The following is a 21,791-nucleotide window of genomic DNA, read 5'->3' as shown; positions in this document are numbered from 1 at the left end:
CTGCTCCTCTGATGCTGCTTGGCCTGCTGTGTTCATCCAGCTCTACACCTTGTTGTCTCTGTTGCGTTCAGTCTTGAGCCATTAGCTGTATTCTGTCAAGTGTCTTCATCGAGTTGTCAACTCAGCTGTATGATGTGACTGACACTGGGCATCGTGAGAGAATGTTTCCTCCTGCGAGACTGGATGTGGGCGATTGGCGTTGACCTGCAAGATTTCCCGTAATGGAATTCACGGGAAACATTGTCACCCAGACAGCGGTGAGAATGTGGAACTTATTCTGAGAGAGGGAGTTTGAAGGGAATACTGTAGATATGCTTAAGGGTGAACTAGAAAAACATGAGGGAGAAGGAAACTGAGGCTCACAATGATAGATCTAGATATTTTCCAATCAACTTGATAAGAGGTTACACACTTCTGCAGCAGGTGGGACATGCCTCCTAGTTCAGAGGTACCGCACTACCACTAGTGCCCCATAATGGTGGATGTAGGTGAGGAAAAATGAGAAGTTTGAGTGGAGCATAAACATGGTTGAGCTGGACCAAATAGCCTGTTGGTGAGCTCTAGGCCTGGCACACTGTTCCTCTGTATTGGCAAAGACTTACCCAGAAGCCTTGGATTCCATTTGTAAACAGCAGCATAAAGAATATTATGTGAGAGAACAGAAGTGGCCCCAGTTCCTTCTACAGTAAACACTCCAGCTGAAAGCCTGATGATGTGATTTGTTGCTGTTTGCCACTGTGATGACCTGAAGGTCTAGGGGTTCAGAGGTCACCACGATGCAGTGCGTTAACAACCTGATCATATCAATAAATAGAGAATCGTCAGCAGAACATGGTAGGTAGTTAAGGAAACAAAAATTAACTTTGCCTGCCTTTGATGATATTCCGTCAGATTGGTTCTCACAGATTAGCCCCAAAGACGCACCTTTCCCAGTGCACGTGCTCGATGTTTCTGAATTACCTGGCCACTTTGGATCGCTTTGGGCCTGTTGAGAATTCTCTTCAGCCCTGTGTCCAGTTCCGCTGGGAGCACGCCGTTCTTCAGGTGCCGTAAAACGGCGAGCTGAGCGCACCAGTGCAGGCCTGACACTCTGGTGCCAGGCTGAGGGAGTGCCATGCTGTCAAAGGTGCCACACTTCAGAGGAGAGCCACTGTCAGCCTCACAGATCAAAAGATCACAATTTTGAAAGGCAGAGATGTTCTCAAAACTCGGTCCAATATCAGTGCAGTTTGTACCACGTTGTGTACCTATTATTCTTGTTACCCATGACCATTGATCTGTTTTTCACTGCCTGACAGCATCACTGTCACAGGATCAAATGTAAGAGGTTGACAGTTCTCAGTAACTGTTGTAACCAGGAATATTATCGACAGCTACAACTAATCAGATCTCTGAAGAGTTTTATTGCAAGTCACAATAATGATCTGTTAAAACTCGAAAAGAAACACAGTACCAATAACAACTGCATTTATATTGCACCTCTAACATCACTGGCCAATTCTGAGCTGTTTCACAGCAGTGGGATTGTCTGAAATTTGACGCTGAGTGGCTGAAAGTGAGCCCAGCGAAGGTTTAGTCAAAGAGGAAGGTTTGATTGAGGATCTTTAAAGGAAGAAAATTAATTTGTCATTTTGCATTTATATAGCGCTTTTTATGACCACCAGATCTCTCGAAGCACATTACAGCCGATGTTGTTCTTTTTGAAGTGTCGTGGGAAATGTGGCAGCCGATTTGTACACAGCAAGTTCCCAGAAAGAAAGGTGATGTCGTAATGAGGGGTAATCAGTTCCTTCTGGGATGTTGATGGAAGGGTAAATATTGACCAGGGCACGAGGGAGAACTCCTCTGCCCGTCTTTGCAATGGAATCTTTTACACCCAGCCAAGTGGGCAGAAGGGCTGCAATTTGATACCCTCTGTGAAAGAGGGTATCTCCAACTTAGCAGTGCGCCCTTAGCCCCATGTTGGAATATTGTGCCCCAAACCCTGGGGTGGCATGTGAAGGCAGGGACATTTAGGGAGCTGATTCTCTTTGGGGTCCAGGCAGTGAGGGCACAGTCAGCAATAGAGGAGATTGGGGTTGGATAAGAGGCCAGAATTGGAAGAGTGCAGCATATCTTGGAGGGTGTGGGTTTGAAGGCTACACGGATGGGGAATGGTGTGACCGTGCAGGGATTTGAAAAAAAGGTGCATTGAGGTCAGGCTAAAATTCAGTCAAGGTCAACACGCGCAGGGCGGATGGGTAAACAGGGCTTGGTGTGAGTTAGGATACGGGCCATCAGACTTTTTGGATGCATTCAAGTGAACGAAGAGCCAAAGATTGAATGCTGGCCGAAAGAGTGTTGGAAAATACGCAGAGTAGACTCGTAATGGATTCGAAATGTTAATTCTGTTTCTCTTTCCATAGATGCTGCCAGACCAGCTGAGATTCTCCAGCACGCTCTGATTTTATTGGAAATGTCAAACCTGAAGCTAGCAAAAGGTAAGGAGGTTTCCGTGGCAGCTGTGTTGAGACAGGAGTGGATTTGGGTGACTTTCCACAAGTAGAGGTGTGGGCAGGCTTAGAAACATGCGAATAGGAGTAGGCCATTCAGCCCCTTGAGCCTGCTCCACTGTTCAATGAGATCATGGCTGATCTGTGGTCTAACTCCACATACCTTCCTTCCCTTAATACCTTTACTTACCAAAAACTTTATCTTAGATTTAAAATTAACAACCGAACCTCCATCCAAATATCTAGCACCCCTTGTGTGTAGAAGCCCTCCCTAACATCTCTCCTGAACAGTCTGGCCCTAATTCTCAGACTATGCCCTCTTGTTCTGGAATCCTCCGCCAGTGGAAATAGTTTATCTTCATCTACCGTGTCTTTTCCTGTTAATATTGTGATCACCTTCTGAATTCTAGAGAAAACAGGCCTAATTGGTATAATCTCTCCTCATAGCTGACAACCCAGCTGGGTGAGGTATTTGGGAATTCAGTTCCAGAGGAGACGGGAATGCCTGGGGAATGGAGCTTTGGACAGGAACTGAAGACAACTTTCAAACCTCCCGATATTTAGTGGAAGGAAATCTCTACCGGATGTCGGAGAATCAGCGTGAGGAATCGGGGAGTGTGGAAAGGTGGAGCTGGCTGTCACAGTGTGTTACTTTATAATGTAGAGAGTGGAAATGTACACAGGTCCTATTTCAAACAGATGCTGCCAGTATTCCTGGCTGGGAATGTATGTGGTTTGTAGCGGCCGACCCCCACCCCCCCCCCCCCCACCCCCCGCCTCTCTTCCTCTGTTGGCCATTAATTGACGTAACCAGAATGCAGTGTGATGGAACTTTCAGACCGGATTCTCTTTTCCCTTTTGAGAGACCTCCGATAGTCCCCAGTTTTACCAGGTTCCTCCCACATGTGTCAGTCCAAAGATCAGGCTCTGGTTCAGGTCAGTTCCCAGAGCTTGATTTGAATGAAAAGACAGAACTGAGAACAGAAGGACCTCCGCTCCCTTCGCTGAGAATGCAGTTATTTTTAACACATTCACATAGCACTTTACCTCAGGAGATCCCAAAGTGCTTTGCTGTCACTGAAGTAAGTTTGTAAATGTGCTCACTGTTAGAATGCAGGAAGCACGGCGAGAAAGAATGCACAGCAAGCTCCCACGAACAGCCGTGTGACCGCGACCAGCCGATCAGACGTCGCCAGCCAACTGCAGGATGGCTGGCCCTCTTGATGGCGCTGCCAGGAAAGATAGCCACTGCTGATGTCAATCTGTGACCGTGAGCTTGCCTCAACACAGAAGTGCCCTTGTAGGTGTGAGAACATTCGCAGCCTTTTAGAGGGGAGAGGCTGGATTGGAAGGGAGGGGCGACGGGGAGGTGATAGCGGCGTTGCTGCCTTTTGTGCCCACCTCCCTGTTGGCAACATGGATCCTTTGGTTGCAGTCATAGGACAGACAGGAAGGTAAGGGAGGTGGTGTAGCTCTGATATTCAAGGACGACATCAGGGCAGTGCTGAGAGATGATATAGGTTCTATGGAGAATGAGGTTGAATCCATTGAGGTGGAAATTAGAAATTCTAAGAGGAAAAAGTCACTGATAGGCGTAGCCTATAGGCCACCAAATAATAACATCACATTGGGGCGGGCAATAAACAAAGAAATAACTAATGGCCTATAAAAATGGTACGGCAATTATCATGGGGGATTTTAATCTACATGTAGATTGGTCTAACCAGCTCGGTCAGGGTAGCCTTGAGGAGGAGTTCGTTGAGTGTATCCGTGATAGTTTTCTTGAACAGTATGTAATGGAACCGACGAGAGAGCAAGCTATCCTAGATCTGGTCCTGTGTAATGAGACAGGAATAATTAATGACCTCATAGTTAGGGATCCTCTTGGAAGGAGTGATCACAGTATGGTTGAATTTAGAATACAGATGGAGAGTGTGAAGATAAAATCCAATACCAGGGTCCTGTGCTTGAACAAGGGGAACTACAATAGAATGAGGGAGGACTTGGCTAAAGTAGACTGGAAACAAAGATTTTATGGTGGGACAGTTGACGAGCAGTGGAGGACTTTCAAAGCAATCTTTCAAAGTGCTCAGCAAAAGTATATTCCAATGAAAAAGAAGGACTGTAAGAAAAGGGGTAATCTGCCATGGGTGTCTAAAGAAATAAGGGAGGCTATCAAATTGAAAGAGAAGGCATACAAAGTGGCCAAAAACAGCATGAAACTAGAAGATTGGGAAAACTTTAAAGGTCAACAGAAAGCCACAAAAACAGCTATAAAGAAAAGTAAGATAGAACATGAGAAAAAACTAGCACAGAATATAAAGATAGATAGCAAAAGTTTCTATAAATATATAAAACGAAAAAGAGTGGCTAAAGTAAACGTTGGCCCTTTAGAGCATGAGAAGGGGAATTTAGTTATGGGATATGATGAAATGGCCGAGGCATTGAACAGGTATTTTGTATCGGTCTTCACAGTAGAGGACACTAATAACATGCCAGTAATAGACAAAGAGACGAAGGTAGGTGAGGACCTGGAAACAATCATTATTACGGAAGAGGTAGTGTTGGACAAGCTAATGGAGCTAAGGATTGATAAGTCTCCTGGCCCTGATGGAATGCATCCCAGGGTACTAAAAGAGATGGTGGGAGAAATAGCAGGTGCACGGCGGTAATTTTCCAAAATTCGCTGGAATCTGGGGCAGTCCCAGCAGATTGGAAAACAGCAAATGTGACGCCACTGTTTAAAAAGGGAAGTAGACAAAAGATGGGGAATTATAGACCAGTTAGCTTAACCTCTGTAGTGGGGAAGATGCTTGAGTCTATTATCAAGGAAGAAATAGCAGGGCATCTTGATAGAAATTGTCCCATTGGGCAGATACAGCATGGGTTCATGAAGGGCAGGTCATGCTTGACAAATCTTTTGGAATTCTATGAAGACATTACGAGCGAGGTGGACAATGGGGACCCAGTGGATGTGGTGCACCTAGATTTCCAAAAGGCCTTTGACACGGTGCCACACAAGAGGCTACTGCATAAGATAAGGATGCAAGGCGTTAAGGGTAAAGTATTAGCATGGATAGAGGATTGGTTGACTAACAGGAAGCAAAGAGTGGGGATAAATGAGTGCTATTCTAGCTGGCAGTCAGTGACTAGTGGTGTGCCTCAGGGATCGGTGTTGGGACCGCAATTATTTACAATTTATATAGATGATTTGGAGTTGGGGACCACGTGTAGGGTGTCAAAGTTTGCAGATGACACTAAGGTGAGTGGCAGAGCAAAGTGTGCAGAGGACTGTGAAACTTTTCAGAGGAACATAGATACATTGAGTGAGTGGGCAAAGGTCTGGCAGATGGAATACAATGTAAATAAATGTGAAGTCATACATTTTGGTAGGAGTAATAGTAAAAAGGATTATTCCTTGAATAGTAAAAAGTTGCAGCATGCTGCTATGCAGAGGGACCTGGGTGTCCTTGTGCATGAATCACAGAAGGTAGGTCTGCAGGTACAACAAGTAATTAGGAAGGCAAATGGAATTTTGTCCTTCATTGCTAAAGGGATTGAAATAAAAAGCAGAGAGGTTATGTTGCAGCTGTACAAGGTGCTGGTGAGGCCACACCTGGAGTACTGCGTGCAGTTTTGGTCTCCTTACTTGAGAAAGGATGTACTGGCACTGGAGGGGGTGCAAAAGAGGTTCACTTGGTTGATTCCGGAGTTGAGGGGGTTGGCTTATGAGGAGAGATTTAGTAGATTGGGATTATATTCATTGGAATTCAGAAGATTGAGGGGGGATCTTATAGAAACATATAAAATTATGAAGGGAATAGATAAGATAGAAGTAGAGAGGATGTCTCCACTGGCAGGTGAAGCTAGGACAAGAGGGCATAGCCTCAAGATTAGAGGGAGCAGATTTAGGACTGAATTGAGAAGGAACTTCTTCACCCAAAGGGTTGTTAATCTATGGAATTCCTTGCCCAGTGAAGCAGTTGACACTACTTCAGTAAACGTTTTTAAAGATAAGGTAGATTTTTTTTGAACAATAAAGGAATTAAGGGATACAGTGAGAACACGGGTAAGTGGATCTGAGTCCACGAAAAGATCAGCCATGATCTTATTGAATGGCGGAGCAGGTTCGAAGGGCCGGATGGCCTACTCCTGCTCCTAGTTCTTATGTTCTTATAACCTGGGCTGGCACTAGAAAGCCACCCCCGTGGACCTAGTGCCCCACCCTGTGAGGTGCCACAAGCCCTGTTGAAAGTCGGGGTCCTCACCACAGCTCGCCGTGGTATAACATCCCATCTGATCGATTCAATGCCACAATCTCTTTTCAGGATAGGCATCTGCAGGGCCTGTCTGCTCCAAAACACTTGAGGAAAGTCATGTGCTACTCTCATGAGAAAAGGTTCTTGTCTCAAACAAAGACGCTGGTCATGCCATAGCAGAAGCAGAGAATGCTTGAGAAACCCAGAGGGTCTGGCAGCATCTGGGGGAAGAGAAGCAGAGTAAAAGTTTGAAGACCAGTTGTTTCTTCCACGATGGCGATGAGGTATAAGTTGCAATGGCTGAGTGACACGGTTACTGAGACTGTGAGGATGACCTCAGTGTTAGGGCCCTCCAGCTTTACGATCCAAAGCTATAACCTCCCCACCCCATCATCCCAGTCTACATGACGTCACTGTCATGCACTGCTCGTTATTAACCCTTTAGAGCCTTACACCTAAGGCACTGCACTGCCCCTAGATGTGTACACTGCTGACATGGCTGTGCCCTATTTTTTCAAGCTTCAACTGTGTCCAGCTCCTCGGGCAGTGGAGGAGCAAGACTTGGTTTCTGCTGCTGACCAATCCATTCTTTTGTGCATCCACGGCCTATCCTCAGGCTTCAGTCAGGCCTCTCGCCAGCCTGCCCCCTGCCCCGCCCTGATCAAAGCCACCCTGAGGCCTGCAGTGACAGCAGTGCACGGACAGCACAGGCTAGGCCCTAGGGAATTTCCAGACCTCACTCAGGCCCTGGATTCAGGGCCGAGCAGAAGTTTCTTCGTTGTCTCCTCTACAACTACCACATGGCTTTTTGGGTGGTGAGCAGCCCACTGCAGAAACATGCTCCACTCCCAGTCTCCGGAAACTTCCCCAGCCGCCCGCCGAACCCAGACTTTGAGGCCCAATATCCTTGCTGTGTGAGACAAACATTTACTGTGTCTGTGGTTTGGAAAACAGTTCAGTTCCCGAAACCCTTTGCAGCCCGAGCTGGGGGGATTGGTAATTATCCCGGGATTTTACTGGTGATGAAAATTGATCTGTCAGACGTATTCCTGCAAGCGATTTGAGATGAGCGCCATTTTCCCTCGTTGCTACTGCACGTCCTCCAGGGGTTTTTGATTGTGGATTGGCTGGCCTAACCGGCCAATGGCGAGAGTTATGTGTGGACATGTGACCAAAGCTCTTGGAAGGTGGTGTAGCCTACCCAAACTTGGGGATGTGGGTTGGCACAGCAGGCAGAGGGGAAATGCCCCGAACAATCTGTGGGTACACAAACTCACATTAAACCTGAATGCACCTGGACATGGAGGAGGAGTTATACCTGGAACAGTTTTGGTAAACCTGAATGCTGAGGGATTGGGACTGGAGTCATGTGTAGGCTACACTCGGTACACATGGCACTTTGTTTCCCTGAAGGGTCCTTTAGGAGAGTCCCTCAGCTTTGCTGTCACTTTAAATTCCCGTGAACTGAATTAAAATTTTCAATCTCCTCTGGTGGGACTTGAACTCCCCTTCCCAGTATTATTCGTACAGGAATGTAATCACCGTGCTTTATTGATGCTCCGATTCTGCTGTTCGTCGGTATGTTGTTAAGGTCTGTAGCCGTTGGTTGACCCCCCACTGCTGAGTAAACTTTCCTCATAACGAATGATTGTTCATTCCCTGTGAATATGACCGAGAGACTTCTGACTTAATGCTTCGCCTCAGACTGCAGGCCGAGAGCACGGCTCGGAGTAAGACACCCAGCCGCAGTAGAAGGATGTGTCACATAAGGAGGCCATTCAGCCTTCTGTGATTGTCCTTTCCTCATTGCCCTGCAAATGTTCCCTGTGTAAGATCACGTCCAGTTGCTAGGATGTTAGATCGATGGAGTTATGCTAAACAATAGAGTTGGCTGATGAACAAAGGGTCCTTGAAGCAGGATTGCTCTAAAGTCATAGTTACAGAGTCATACGGCATGGAAACAGACCCTTTGATCCAACCAGTCCATCCCAACCACATTCCCAAACTGAACAAGTCCCATCTCCCTGCACTTGGCCCACATCCCTCCAAACCTTTCCTATTCATGTACTTATCCAAATGTATTTTAAACATTGTAACTGTACCTGCATCCATCACTTCCTCTAGAAGTTCATTCCACACACGAATCACACTCTGTGTAAAAAAAAAAAAAGAATTGCCTCATATCTTTCTCCACTCACCTTAAAAATATGCCCCCTGGTCTTGAAATCCCCCACCCTAGGGAAAAGACACCTGCCATTCACCTTATCTGTGCCCTTTATGAGTTTATAAACCTCTATAAGGTCACCCCTCAGCCTCCTACGCTCCAGTGAACGAAGTCCCAGCCTATCCACCATTCACTTATATCTCAAACCCTCCATTCCCAGCAACGTTCTGTTGTAACTTGTTTGAACCCTCTCCAGCTTAATAATATCTGTGCGCTGGTTGGGGTGGTATTAGTTTACAGTGTATCCAGGAAACCCAAAGTAAAGGAGCTCAAACAACAGGAAGAAAACACCCATTCCGTTCCTTACCTGCAGCGCGTGAGCTGGCTGGAGGCTTCCTCTCAGCGAGTCTTCATGTCTTTGCAAATCGAGTTTGGTCAGTGAGTGCCCCGATGACCTCGGGGTTATGGGTCACCACAGCAACAGAGTGGCCCTCCAACTGGTGGGTCTGGTGCTGGGCACAGTGGGATGGATTGGCTCGGCCATTGCCACGGGGCTCATCCAATGGAGAGTGTGGCGCGTGAGCTCGCCGGAGGTCACCTCGGGGGTCACCTGGGTTGGCATCTGGAGGGTCTGCTTTTACAGCCGGCTGCTGACCACGCCGCCCTTCCAGGGGATGTCGTGCCGGAGACTTGGTGCCCTCGACCCTTTCGTCCCGCCCGAGATTGGTGTGGGGCAGGGCCTGATGCTCGCCGCCATGGTCTGGGGAGCCCTGGGCAAAGCCGCCAATGTCTATGGCCTGTGGGATGTGTATATCGGTGGAGGGTGCCAGTCCAGGAGGGACGGGCTGGCGTTCGCAGTGGGTGGCGGTTTCCATCTCCTGGCATGTCTCTGCGTGTTGGTCCCTGCTGCCTGGAACTTGAACTCCGTGCTGAGTAACCGCACCATCGCCTTCCCACCTCACTACCGCCTGCCCCCCTCGGCTGGGAGCCAGGAGCCAGGGGCAGCTCTCTCCGTGGCCCTTTTCTCATCCACTGTGCTCTTCCTGACTGCTGCCTTCCTGCTGAGTCACAGGCAATCTGCCCGGCTCTCCAGATCCAAGGTCCACCCTCCCCCTGACGACCACTCCAGCTTGGTTTCCAGGGCATTGCCGGAACTGGGGAGCAGTTTGTGCGCAATGAGTGGCTCTGAGTGCTCCCTTTCCAGTTACAGAGCAGACAATCCAGCGTTTATTTCCAACAGTAACTCTTCAGGATTGTCGAGGTCCTTGGAAGCCCAAGCTAAAACACAAGCGCAGATCCTGGCCAAAGGAATTGATGTTTTGCAGTCCATTCAGAAAGTTCTGGAAAGTGGACTAACCATTCTTTAACTCCAGGCAACATCACACACTGGAAGAGCTCTTGGGCAAGATTGGCCTTGGTACATCCAGCTGTAAATTATAACTGGATGCTGAGGAAAGTGTGCTTGCAAATCTTTGCTGTTTGTTACTCATTAATAAATGTCTTCAACACAATGCAGAGGCTTGATAATGTAGATACAAAGGTGTTTCTTTTTACGGGTGCTTTCAAAATGTAAGTTAGTCGTTGGGAATTCAGGAGATAATTCTTGACCTGAAGAGTGGTTAGAATGCAGAACTCGCTCAATACTTCTGCGTAGTTGAGGTGAACCAGATAAATGCATGAGGGATAAATACAAGAGGGGAAAAGGAATGGGTGGATGTGTTGACCAGGTTAGATGAAGGATGATGGGAGGAGATCTGATGGGCAGAATGGCCTGTTTTGGTTCCATGAATGCTGCATGGTGCTTTAAATCTGATACATAATTCAGGAGAAATTTCCTTACCTAGACAGTGGCGAGAATGCCAAACTCACTACCACAACGTCGAGGTGAATAACAAAAATATGTTTAAGGTCATGAAGGAGATGGAAATGAAAGCCTTGCTGATAAGGTTCACTAAAGATGGGTTGGGATGGGGCTGCAGAGCTGATTTGCCGAATGGCCTGTTTTGGTGCCGCAGAACGTGATGTAAGTCAGGGCTGGATTTATTCCATCGCTTCCGGCTTCAGGAAGGTGTTTGACTCCTGCTGTGTCTAAGTCAGCACCCTCCCATCCCTTGGCCAGTTCTGGGTGAATTGACCATGAGAGTGTCAAAGTTCTGAAGAGGCCTGACCTCACCAACACCTTTCCAAGCACAAACATCACCTGCATCTGCCAGACCCCTCCTCGACCAACCTCCGACACACCTGAGCAGTTTGTTCCTTTGTGACGTGGGGTTAGTTCGGCCTGGCGGAGAAACCTGGGACCTTGCTGAGCGGAAGGATGCAGTAGCAAAGCGGATGCTGCTCTTTCAAGGCAAGCGTCGACAGATATTCCGTCTCTAAGGGAATCGAGGGATAGGAGGACACTGCGTGGTTACATGGAGTTGAGGAGATCAGCCAAATCTGTGTTGATTTACGGAATAGGGTGGAAGGGCTGAATAGCCTAGTCCTGATCCTATTTGCGACATTCATATTTCCAAGATGGGCTGCTTAAAATCTTGTACGGAAACAGAAACCACTCTCAAATTCTCAAAAAGAAAAAGGCTTTCCTCCGTATTTGCTTTCAACATGTGCATTGGCTAATCATAGAAAACATCGGTGTTTGGGGACAGAAAAAGCTGTTTGACTGGGTGAAATAACAAGGTGTAGAGCTGGATGAACACAGCAGGCCAAGCAGCATCAGAGGAACAGGAAAGCTGACGTTTCGGGTCTGGACCCTTCTTCAGAAATGGGGGAGGGGAATGGGATTCTGAAATAAAGAGAGAGATGGGGGGGAGGCGGATGGAAGATGGATAAAGGAGCAGAAAGGTGGAGAGGAGACGGACAGGTCAAGGAGGCGGGGATGGAGCCAGTAAAGGTGAGTGTAGGTGGGGAGTTAGGGTGGGGATAGGTCAGTCCAGGGAAGACGGACAGGTCAAGGAGGTGGGCATGAGGCTGGTAGGTAGAAGGTGGGGGTGAGGCTTGAGATGGGAGGAGGGGATAGGTGGGAGCAAGGACGGACAGGTTAGGGAGGGCGGGTATGAGCTGGGCTGGTTTTGAGATGCGGTAGGGGGAGGAGAGATGTTGAAGCTTGTGAAGTCCACATTGACAACATTGGGCTGCAGCGTTCCCAAGCGGAATATGAAGTGCTGTTCCTGCAACCTTCGGGTGGCATCATTGTGGCACTGCAGGAGGCCCAGGATGGACATGTCGTCCAAGGAGTGGAAGGGGGAGTTGAAGTGGTTCACGACTGGGAGGTGCAGTTGTTTATTGCGAACCGAGCGTAGGTGTTCCACAGAGCGGTCTCCAAGCCTCCGCTTGGTTTCCCCGATGTAGAGGAGGCCACAACGGGCACAGCGGATGCAGTATACCACATTAGCAGATGTGCAGGTGAACATCTGTTTGATGTGGAAAGTCTTCTTGGGGCCTGGGATGGGGGTGAGGGAGGAGTTGTGGGGGCAGGTGTAGTACTTCCTGCGGTTGCAGGGAAAAGTGCCGGGTGTGGTGGGGCTGGAGGGGAATGTGGAGCGGACAAGGGAGTCACGGAGAGAGTGGTCCCTCCGGAAAGCAGATAAGGGTGGGGAGGGAAAAATGTCTTTGGTGGTGGGGTCGGATTGCAGATGGCGGAAGTGTTGGAGGATGATGCGTTGGATCCGGAGGTTGGTGGGGTGGTACGTGAGGACGAGGGGGATTCTGTTTTGGTTGTTATTAACCTCGTTTTTCAAGGACCGCAACTTCCCCCCTACAGTGGTCGAAAATGCCCTCGACCACGTCTCTTGCATTTCCCGCACCTCATCCCTCACACCCCGTCCCCACAATAACAACCAAAACAGAATCCCCCTCATCCTCACGTACCACCCCACCAACCTCCGGATCCAACGCATCATCCTCTGACACTTCACCATCTGCAATCTGACCCCACTACCAAAGACATTTTTCCCTCCCCACCCTTATCTGCTTTCCGGAGGGACCGCTCTCTCCGTGACTCCCTTGTCCACTCCACACTCCCCTCCAGCCCCACCACACCCGGCACTTTTCCCTGCAACTGCAGGAAGTGCTACACCTCCCCCCTCACTCCCATCCCAGGCCCCAAGAAAACCTTCCACATCAAACAGATGTTCACCTGCTCATCTGCTAATGTGGTATTTTGTATCCCGCTGTTCTCCTCTACATCGGGGAAACCAAGCAGAGGCTTGGGGACCGCTTAGCGGAACACCTACGCTCGGTTCGCACTAAACAACTGCTCCTCCCAGTTACAAACCATTTCAACTCCCCTCCCAATCTTTAGACGACACGTCCATCCTGGGCTTCCTGCAGTGCCACAACGATCCCACCTGAAGGTTGCAGGAACAGCACCTCATATTCTGCTTGGGAACCCTGCAGCCCAATGGTATCAATGTGGACTTCACAAGCTTCAAAATCTCCCCGCCCCCTACCGCATCCCAAAACCAGTCCAGCTCGTCCCTGCCTCCCTAATCTGTCCTTCCTCCCACCTCAAGCCCCACCCCCATCTCCTACCTACTAACCTCATCCCGTCCCCTTGACCTGTCCATCCTCCCTGGACTGACCTATCTCCTCCCTACCTCCCCGCCTACACTCACCTTCACTGGCTCCCCCCCGCCCCTTTGACCTGTCTGTCTCCCCTCCACCTATCTTCTCCTCTATCCATCTTCTATCCGCCTCCCCCTCTCTCCGTATTTATTTCAGAATCCCCTTCCCCTCCCCCATTTCTGAAGAAGGGTCTAGGCCCGAAACGTCAGCCTTCCTGCTCCTCTGATGCTGCTTGGCCTGCTGTGTTCATCCAGCTCTGCACCGTGTTATTCCAGATTCTCCAGCATCAGCAGTTCCTACTATCTCTGTTTGACTGGGTGTTTGGCTTTGAGATGGAAGTGATGGGTCTGATGCAGGATTATTCCTGACCAGCCGGTGGCTCTAAGCCGATTGTCTGTTTTCCCAGGGCACTGTGACCCTCGGGCAGGCTGGCTCTGGTGCTTATCCTGTTCTCTGCCTGAAATGTTCCATCAGCAGCCACTAGAGGTTGCCCAAGAGTAGTACGTCCAATGGGTCCCTGCAAAGTTTCAACCAGCGCCCACTGCAAACCAAATTAGGATTGGGATTACCACATCCAAACTGTACAGAGATTATTAAATTCTTGTCTTTTTTTAAAAAAGCATCCTGGGCCTCGGAGCGTATGTATTAAACGCAAACACCCATTTGATAGCCCCATTCTGAAATTCAGGGAGAATACATGTGACTCCCGACACTGTGCAAAACATATCCCTCCGAACAGCAGTGTTTCCCTCTACCTCTGCACCATCTCTCCCTCTGTGACCTGTTCCAGACCCACAGGCCATGAGGTACAACCCCAACATTGATATCTTTGCTGCAATGAGCTGTGGGGAGCAGGGAGTAGTGAGATTAGGAGCAACCCTTCTAGCTGAGTATGCTGATGGGACTATCTCTATTTATCCTTAACCTTATCAGGCCAGGCAATCGCCTGGTTGTATTATCACTAGACAATTAATCGAGTGACCCAGGTAATGTTCTGGGGGACCTGGTTTGGAACCCTGCCATGGCAGATGGTGGAATTTGAATTCAATCATTGCCTGGAAATAAGAGTCTAATGATGACTGTGCTACCATTGCCAAAGGTCAGGAGAAAAACCCATCTGCTTCCCATAAAGTCATACGGCATGGAAACAGACCCTTCAGACCAACTCATCCACGCCAACCAGACATCCCAATCTGACGCAGTCCCATTTGCCAGCATTTGACCCATATCCCGCCAAGCCCTTCCTATTCATGTACCCATCCAAATACCTTTTAAATGTTGTAATTGTACCAGCCTCCACCATTTCCTGTAGTAGTTCATTCCATACATGGACCACCCTCTACTTGAAAAAGTTAACTCCCAGGTCTTTTTTAAATCTTTCCCTCTTACCTTAAATCTGTGCCCTCTAGTTTTGGATTTACCTACCCTTGGCAGAAGACCTTGACTATTCACCCTATCCATGCCCCTTATGATTTTATAAACCTCTTTAAGGTCACATCTCAGTCTTTCACATGCCAGGGGATAAAAGCTCAGTTGGCACAGTAGCTCAGTGGTGAGCACTGCTGCCTCTCAGCGCTAGGGACTCAGGTTTTTCAATTCCACCCTTGGCCATCTATGCAAATTCCACGCAGACATTCTCCTCGTGTCTGTGTGGGTTTCCTCTGGGTGCTCCGGTTTTCTCCCATAGTTCAAAGATGTACAGGTTAGGTGGATTAGCCATGCTAAATTACCAATAGTGTCCAAGGGTGTGCAGGCTAGGTGGATTAACCATGGAAAATGCAGGGTTACAGGGATAGAGTAGGGGATGGGGATGGGTCTGGGTGGGATGGACTTCAGAGGGTTCTATCGGCCGAATGGTTTGCTTCCACACTGTAGGGAATCTGTGATTCTATTCAGCCTGTCCCTTTAAGACAAATCCTCCAGTTTTGGCAACATCCTTGTAAATCTTTTTTGCATCCTCTCAAGTTCAACAACATCCTTCCTGGAAGGAAATCTGCCATCCTTACCCGGTCTGGCCTCCATGTGACTCCAGACCCACAGCAATGTAGTTGACTCAAATTGGGGCATTAAATGTTGGCTCAGCCAATGATGCTCACATCCATGAAAGAATTTTTTTTAAAAATAGCTGTTGCTGGTCACAGTGCTGAGGTTGTATCTGAAAATAGAGCCAGACTAATTTCTAGGCCATCATCTCAAAGTGACTGCATCTGAAAATTTATTGTGATGTAGCCTCCAACCCGATTGTATCAATCCATTGATATAGCATGGATTGTATTACACCAACTTCTTTTATTAAGGCCAGAAAGTTACTTGCATTTCTCCCATCTCACTCGAGGGCAGTGATCAAAATTTTCTCCTTGCTTCTTCACCTCTTCTTGAGTCTTCTGTCTCGTCCTTTTGCCCCCTCTCATGTACTTTGCCCTCCATGTCAACTGCCTCATGGATGAGCTTCCTTCTGTGTCTCTCTCAGCGTTGCCTGAAGGGTACGTCAAGGCAGTCTCCTCCCAAGCAGCATTCCCCAGCATTCCTATGCTCGTCTCTCCCAGTGCTGATCTGAAGGACTGTACCAGTGGATCTGCCCTCACAACCCAGCTCCACATGATGTCTCTGGAGCACTTCCACTTGTCAGCTTCCTGACCCAATGCCCTCCTGTACACTGGGTGGCCTCAGCTTGTGTTCACATAGGCTCTGGATACTCAAGTCTTATTGACAGGAATCTACTCACCAATGGCGTGGTCAATGATGGAACTCATGAATACTGGACGCACCACTGCAGGCTGTCTCTCTGTCATTAGAGACACGTAAGGCAGTCCTGGCACATAATACAGCCATTACATGTGAAATAGTCGTTATATTGGTCTCTGCGTTGAGATGAGTTCATTATATTCTTGCCCCATATGTTCCCAATTGGTCAATCTTTTGAGGACTGTTGTTGTAATTTTACTTGTGCTTCCACTTGCTGCCTGTCCCAGCTGCTAACACCTCTCTAGACTAACTGACAACAAACATTAACCCACCCACCCGCTGGAAACACAGCAATTGATTCAGTGCGATAAGCAGCCACGCTGCACTGACCATACTCTGAGCCTTGTGTCCTCAGGTCACTGGGTGTTTAGGTGCAGAATGGACCAAGAACAGTATAAATCAGAGGCTGAATAGCTTCAAGGAGCTCGCAAGGAACTGTAGTCCTTAGAGATTTGATATTTCAAAAAAATTACTGGACCTAAAAGCTTCAGGAGTCAATAGAGAAGCTTAAAAACAGAACTGTCCACCCTCCCCAGGCAGTGCCTGCTCACTCCCCACCTAGCTCCATGTCCCTCAGTCCAGTCAAATCACTAGTGTCTGTTGGACTTCTCTATTTATTCCGTTGGCAACTTGATGTCTTCCCAGCCCTGTATGCTTCTTACTCAAAATGTTCGTGTTGGCACAGTCTTCCTCTGTATTCGTCCCCAGCTATCTCCTCATGCTTGGCGATTTTAACATCCACCTAAAACCCTCTTTGGCCCCTCTCTCCTCCAACTTCTCTGACGTAGTTTCACTCAGTCTGAGTTCTCTCACAAACATTTCCCAGCTACATCCAAGATCACATCCCTCAACTTTCCCATCTCTCTCTGCCCCACCCACAAAGTAAACTTATCTCCACTGCCTCCAAACCTCCCAACTCACAACCTTCACTGTTTGTCCAGAACAAGTTCCTCCTTTTAATCCACTCCCAGTTTTTGCTGATATGGCTTATATCCCAGCCAGAAACTCTCTGATAGAGATACCTGGCCCTGACCCATTCCTGACCCAGTGACCCTCTCTGAGACAGATTTGCATAACCTTTAAATCATGATGCTTGGATCATTTTCTTTCAAAAGAAAATCATCCAGTTCCAATTATCATAAGTCCAGAATTAAGAATACTTCATCAGAATCTTTTACTGGTCATTGGTGCCACTAATATCAGAGAATCCATAAAACAGATAACAGTGATATGTTCAAGTAGAAACATGGGAGAAGCCCATTCAGCCCATCAGGCCTGCTCAATCATTTTCAATCAGAGCTTGGCCATTCTGTCCCTCAAATCCATTTACCAGCTACTACTCCACATCCTTTGATTCCCTTTTTCAACAGACATTGATTGCCCTCAGCATTCATAGCTGGCTAGCAGAGAGAGAGAGAGAGAATTACAGAATGGAGTAATGAAACAGAGCTAAATCTCATTTTGAGATCATATTGACTCTTTATTGAATGTCCCAGAAGAGGAACTATTGCCGTGTACCCACCCTACTGAATTTGTTTAACATTGTAAATAAATCTGGATTGGATCACCCTTCCATCTTCTCTCTCCAATATCGAACCAACGGATATGATACGCTGCATTAATACTCTCTTTACAATATGCATTTCTAACAAGGTGAGCTATAATGTTAACAGCCTGAAATCAACTCCACTATCCATTTGACTAGCAGCTGCAGCTAAGTTGATCATACTTTTATCCCTGACTCTTATCTGTAAAGATTCTTACCGATTTTATAGATACACCATATATAGCATTCTACCTGGGTGCATCATGGCTTGGTATGGCAACTGCTCTGTCCAGGACTGTAAGAAACCACAGAGAGTGGTGAACAGAGCCCAGTCCATCATGCAAGCCAACTTTCCATCCATTGACTCCATCTATACTTCTCACTGCCTCAGAAAGGCAGCCAACATCATCAGAGACCCATCCCACCCCGGTTATAATCTCTTCCAACCTCTTCCGTCGGGCAGAAGGTACAAAAGCTTAAAAACATGGACCAACAGATTCAAGAATTGCTTCTTCTCATCTGTTATCAGACTTCTGAATGGACCTTACAAATTTTAAACTTAAATATTGTTCTTGCACTTTGTGCACCTTCTCTGCAGCCATAACATTGTATTCCTCGCTCTGTTCTATTGCTCTAATGCACTTTGTATAGTATGATGCGCCATAAAACAAAACTTTTTGCTGTACCGAGGTACACATGACAATAAATCCAGTCAAATCAATAGTTTGTAGATCCAAACCCCACACCAGAGATTTGAGAGCTAAATTAAGGCAGACACATCCAATGTAGTTTTGAGGGTGTTCTGTAGTGAGGAAGTCCTGCCGTTTCAGATGAGACATTAAAATAAAGCACCATCTCCACTCAGTTACGTATGAAACATCCTACGGTATCCTATCTCCCAGCGACCTGGCTAATATTTTTCTCTCAATGGAGCATGGTTTGCAGGAGCTTGCTGTGTATAAATTGGCTGCTGTGTTTCCTACATTTCAGCACTATTACATTTTTCGAAAGGACTTTGTGCCTGTGCGGGCCATATAAATAGAGAAAGGAGAGAAAGGACAGGTCATTTCCTCCAGAAGTATTTCAAGAGGTGGGTTCAGGGCAGATTGATCAGAATCCCACTGGGGCCTAAAGAGTTAAATGATGAAGCCATGTATGTAAAGTGGTATTGTATCCCACTGAGCAGAGAAGATTGAGGATTGATTGAATTGGTGTACAGTAAAGGAGTTCAGGGTGGATTTTGATAGCAAGGCAGCTGGAGAGAAACCACTTCCTCAGATGGGTGAGTCCAGTCCAAGGTAAAATCATCAAAGTAAAGCAATCCATTGAGGAGTGAAATCAGGAAGCACTTTTCACACAAAGGGCAGTGGAATTCTGGATCGCGCTCTCCCGACGAGGCTGTGGAGGCTGGGTCCATGGAATTTTAAAAACCAAGATTAATTGCTGTTTTGAGTAAACATGCATCAGAGAACCAGGATGAGTGGATTTTCCCACGTGTAATCTTAGTTTGGATTTTTTCTGTGTTGTCAACACAAAAGCACAGTTGACAAACTCCTGTGATAGCAGCGGCAAAATGAGCAAAGTTGAAGCATCCCCTGGAATGATGCAAGTACTTCCTCTCCCTTCAGGTGCTGTGTCATCAGAGGGCTTTGGTACCTGAGGACTATCTGTGTGTTTATCTTGGCCCTACACTGCAGCAGCTTCTCATTGCCTTCTGTAGGGTAGCTGGCCAGGAGACTCTCTGACTCTTACTGCCTGCAGTCTGGAGGACTAGACAGATCATACAAGCTGACAACCAATCTACTTGGCCACGTTACAAATGTGCCTTCCACAGCCTGACCTGGGACCCAAGCCCAGAGCTCCTGGACCAGAGATAGGGATGCTTCCCACTGCACCACATTTGCTCCACTGGTTCCTTACAGACTCCAATGTAGGTCCTGGATTAGGACATTCCGCCCTTCAGAGTAGTAATCTGTTAGTTCCAGTGAAGGGAATTTCAAGATGAGGGGGCATGTTTTTGAGGTGAGAGGAGAAAAATTTTAAAAAGACATGAGGGGCAAGTTTTGTGTGTGGAATGAACTTCCAGAGGAAGTGGTGGATGTGGGTACAGTTACAATGTTTAAAAGACATTTGGATAAGTACATGAATAGGAAAGGTTTGGAGGGATATGGGCCAGGAGCAGGCAGGTGGGACTAGTTTAGATTGGGAACATGGTTGGCATAGACTGGTTGGACCGAAGGGTCTGTTTCTGTACTGTATGACGCTATCTCTATCTAGCATTTCCCACCTCAAGCCACAGCAGGTACGTCCTGGCTAGTAGAGACCCCAGGATGGCAATCAGATGCCCTAGTGCCTATGCTTAATGTTGTGTCAAAATTATCCAAAACCTTAGTGGAAGAGCTGGCGTGAAGGAAATGATGTAAATGATGCAAGGAACAGTCAAAGCAAAGTTTTCAAGTGGGATAGAGAGTACATTGATTTTTAACCTCTGCATACTTTGTGCTCAGAGAAACATTGGTCAAGTTAAGGCAATTGATTTCTTGTTTATTGTATCCCCTTTACAATCAGACATACTCTGTTTTGTACCACAAAGCTCTCTTCACAGTCCGTGGTTCCAGCTGGATGTTCCCTTTAGCTTTTTGGAAGCAGCACTGGGATGTGACTAACAGGAGACTTCCAAAAAAGAGAAGGAAGCCACCCAGCCAACCGACAAACAAGGCCGGACCAAACTCCCACCGCGGCACAAACTGAGGGATGGCAGGATCCCAGAAGTTGACCACAGTCACGTGGGCCAGGTAAGACACGGGGGCTAGGGTTGTAACTCCAGCAAGCAGGAAGGACACACCCCCGCTGACTGCTAACCTCCCCTTGGTAGCCTTCTGGACACTGAAGCAGGCGATGGAGTCCAATCCGGACAGGGAGAAGAGCAAACCTAACAGGCCGAGTGCCACAGACACGCACATGAGAATTCGAGTGAGCTGAACGTCAACTGGCAGGCCGAGTAGGCTGTCGTACCCTTTGCACTGGACTGGACCGTCGTCCTGGGCAACGCATGTTTCCCACATGCCAATGAAGAATGTCTCACTCTGTAACAAATCGGTTTTCCTGGTCAGCCACTGAGGCAGCATTATTGCTGTGAAAGAGCACAGCCACCCAAGGAGCGACAGGCAAAAGCCTACACATTGACACTGGCACGGTTTTGACCTCATCCCATTGGTGCTATGTCTCCCCGAAGGTGGCCCAGAGTTGATGGCGGCATCCGAGGCTCTTGCATCTGTGACACACCGTTCGAGAAATGTAGACATCAGCGCTTTCTTATTCTAGGACACCGAAGGCTGCTCCTCTGAAAACACCAGCCGGAAACAGGTTGACAGAAGTTGCTGCAGCCCCTTGACCCCTTCTCCTCTTTTCTTGGGCGATGTTATCCAGAGCACTTGAGGATGTAAATCTACAACAAACAATAGATGTTGGGGTTAAAACAGTATGTTTGGTTGAGGTACTTGCTTGAGATTAAAGACTAGTGAAGTGACAACTTGGAGTTCTGTGCAGTTGGGAAGTTTTTCAACTTTGGGTACTATGAGGGCACATTGTAATTGATGTAAAAAGCACAGTTGTGCTTAGTTTCAGTTCTTTTACTTTGTTCTATTGGATTGTCGTAGAATTGCACTAACGTCAGCTTCTAAGTATAAAGTGTAAAGTTGCTTAACATTATGAAATATATTTTTTTGGGCTCCCCTGATGCCTGAGTTGGAAGTTGCCCATTATAGAACTTTAACATTGCACATATAGAGGTCCCAGAGCCAGTCAGATAAACACAGTGTACAAATACGATTGGGAGAATTGGCCTCAGCATCTGTGGGCTACAGAAAGGAGCAAGTTCCTTATGTTACAACTGCAGTGAGCTGAAGGGTACAGTCTTGAATTGGTTACGTAGCCAGACAATAATCCAGAGGAAGTAGGAACTACCGATGCTGGAGAATCTGAGATAACAAGGTGTAGAGCTGGATGAACACAGCAGG

The 21,791-nt window shown here is 47.5% G+C and overlaps 2 protein-coding genes across 6 annotated transcripts in view; one reads left to right on the top strand and one right to left on the bottom strand.

Moving 5' to 3' along the window:
• Window positions 1-21,791, top strand: part of shroom2a (shroom family member 2a) — a 305,723-nt gene that overhangs the window by 200,781 nt on the left and 83,151 nt on the right. The gene's annotated exons all lie outside the window — the stretch shown is intronic.
• LOC109915351 (putative claudin-24) lies at window positions 20,326-21,106 on the bottom strand. Its single transcript, XM_020514962.2, has one exon. The coding sequence runs from the start codon at window positions 21,075-21,077 to the stop codon at window positions 20,337-20,339; it is 741 nt and encodes a 246-aa protein (XP_020370551.2). The 5' UTR covers window positions 21,078-21,106; the 3' UTR covers window positions 20,326-20,336.

The sequence above is a fragment of the Rhincodon typus genome, chromosome 11 (assembly GCF_021869965.1).
Source record: "Rhincodon typus isolate 14 chromosome 11, sRhiTyp1.1, whole genome shotgun sequence".
Taxonomy (NCBI): Eukaryota; Metazoa; Chordata; class Chondrichthyes; order Orectolobiformes; family Rhincodontidae; genus Rhincodon; species Rhincodon typus.
Note: the sequence above shows the minus strand (reverse complement) of the source record. Positions and strands in the feature narration are given on the sequence as shown.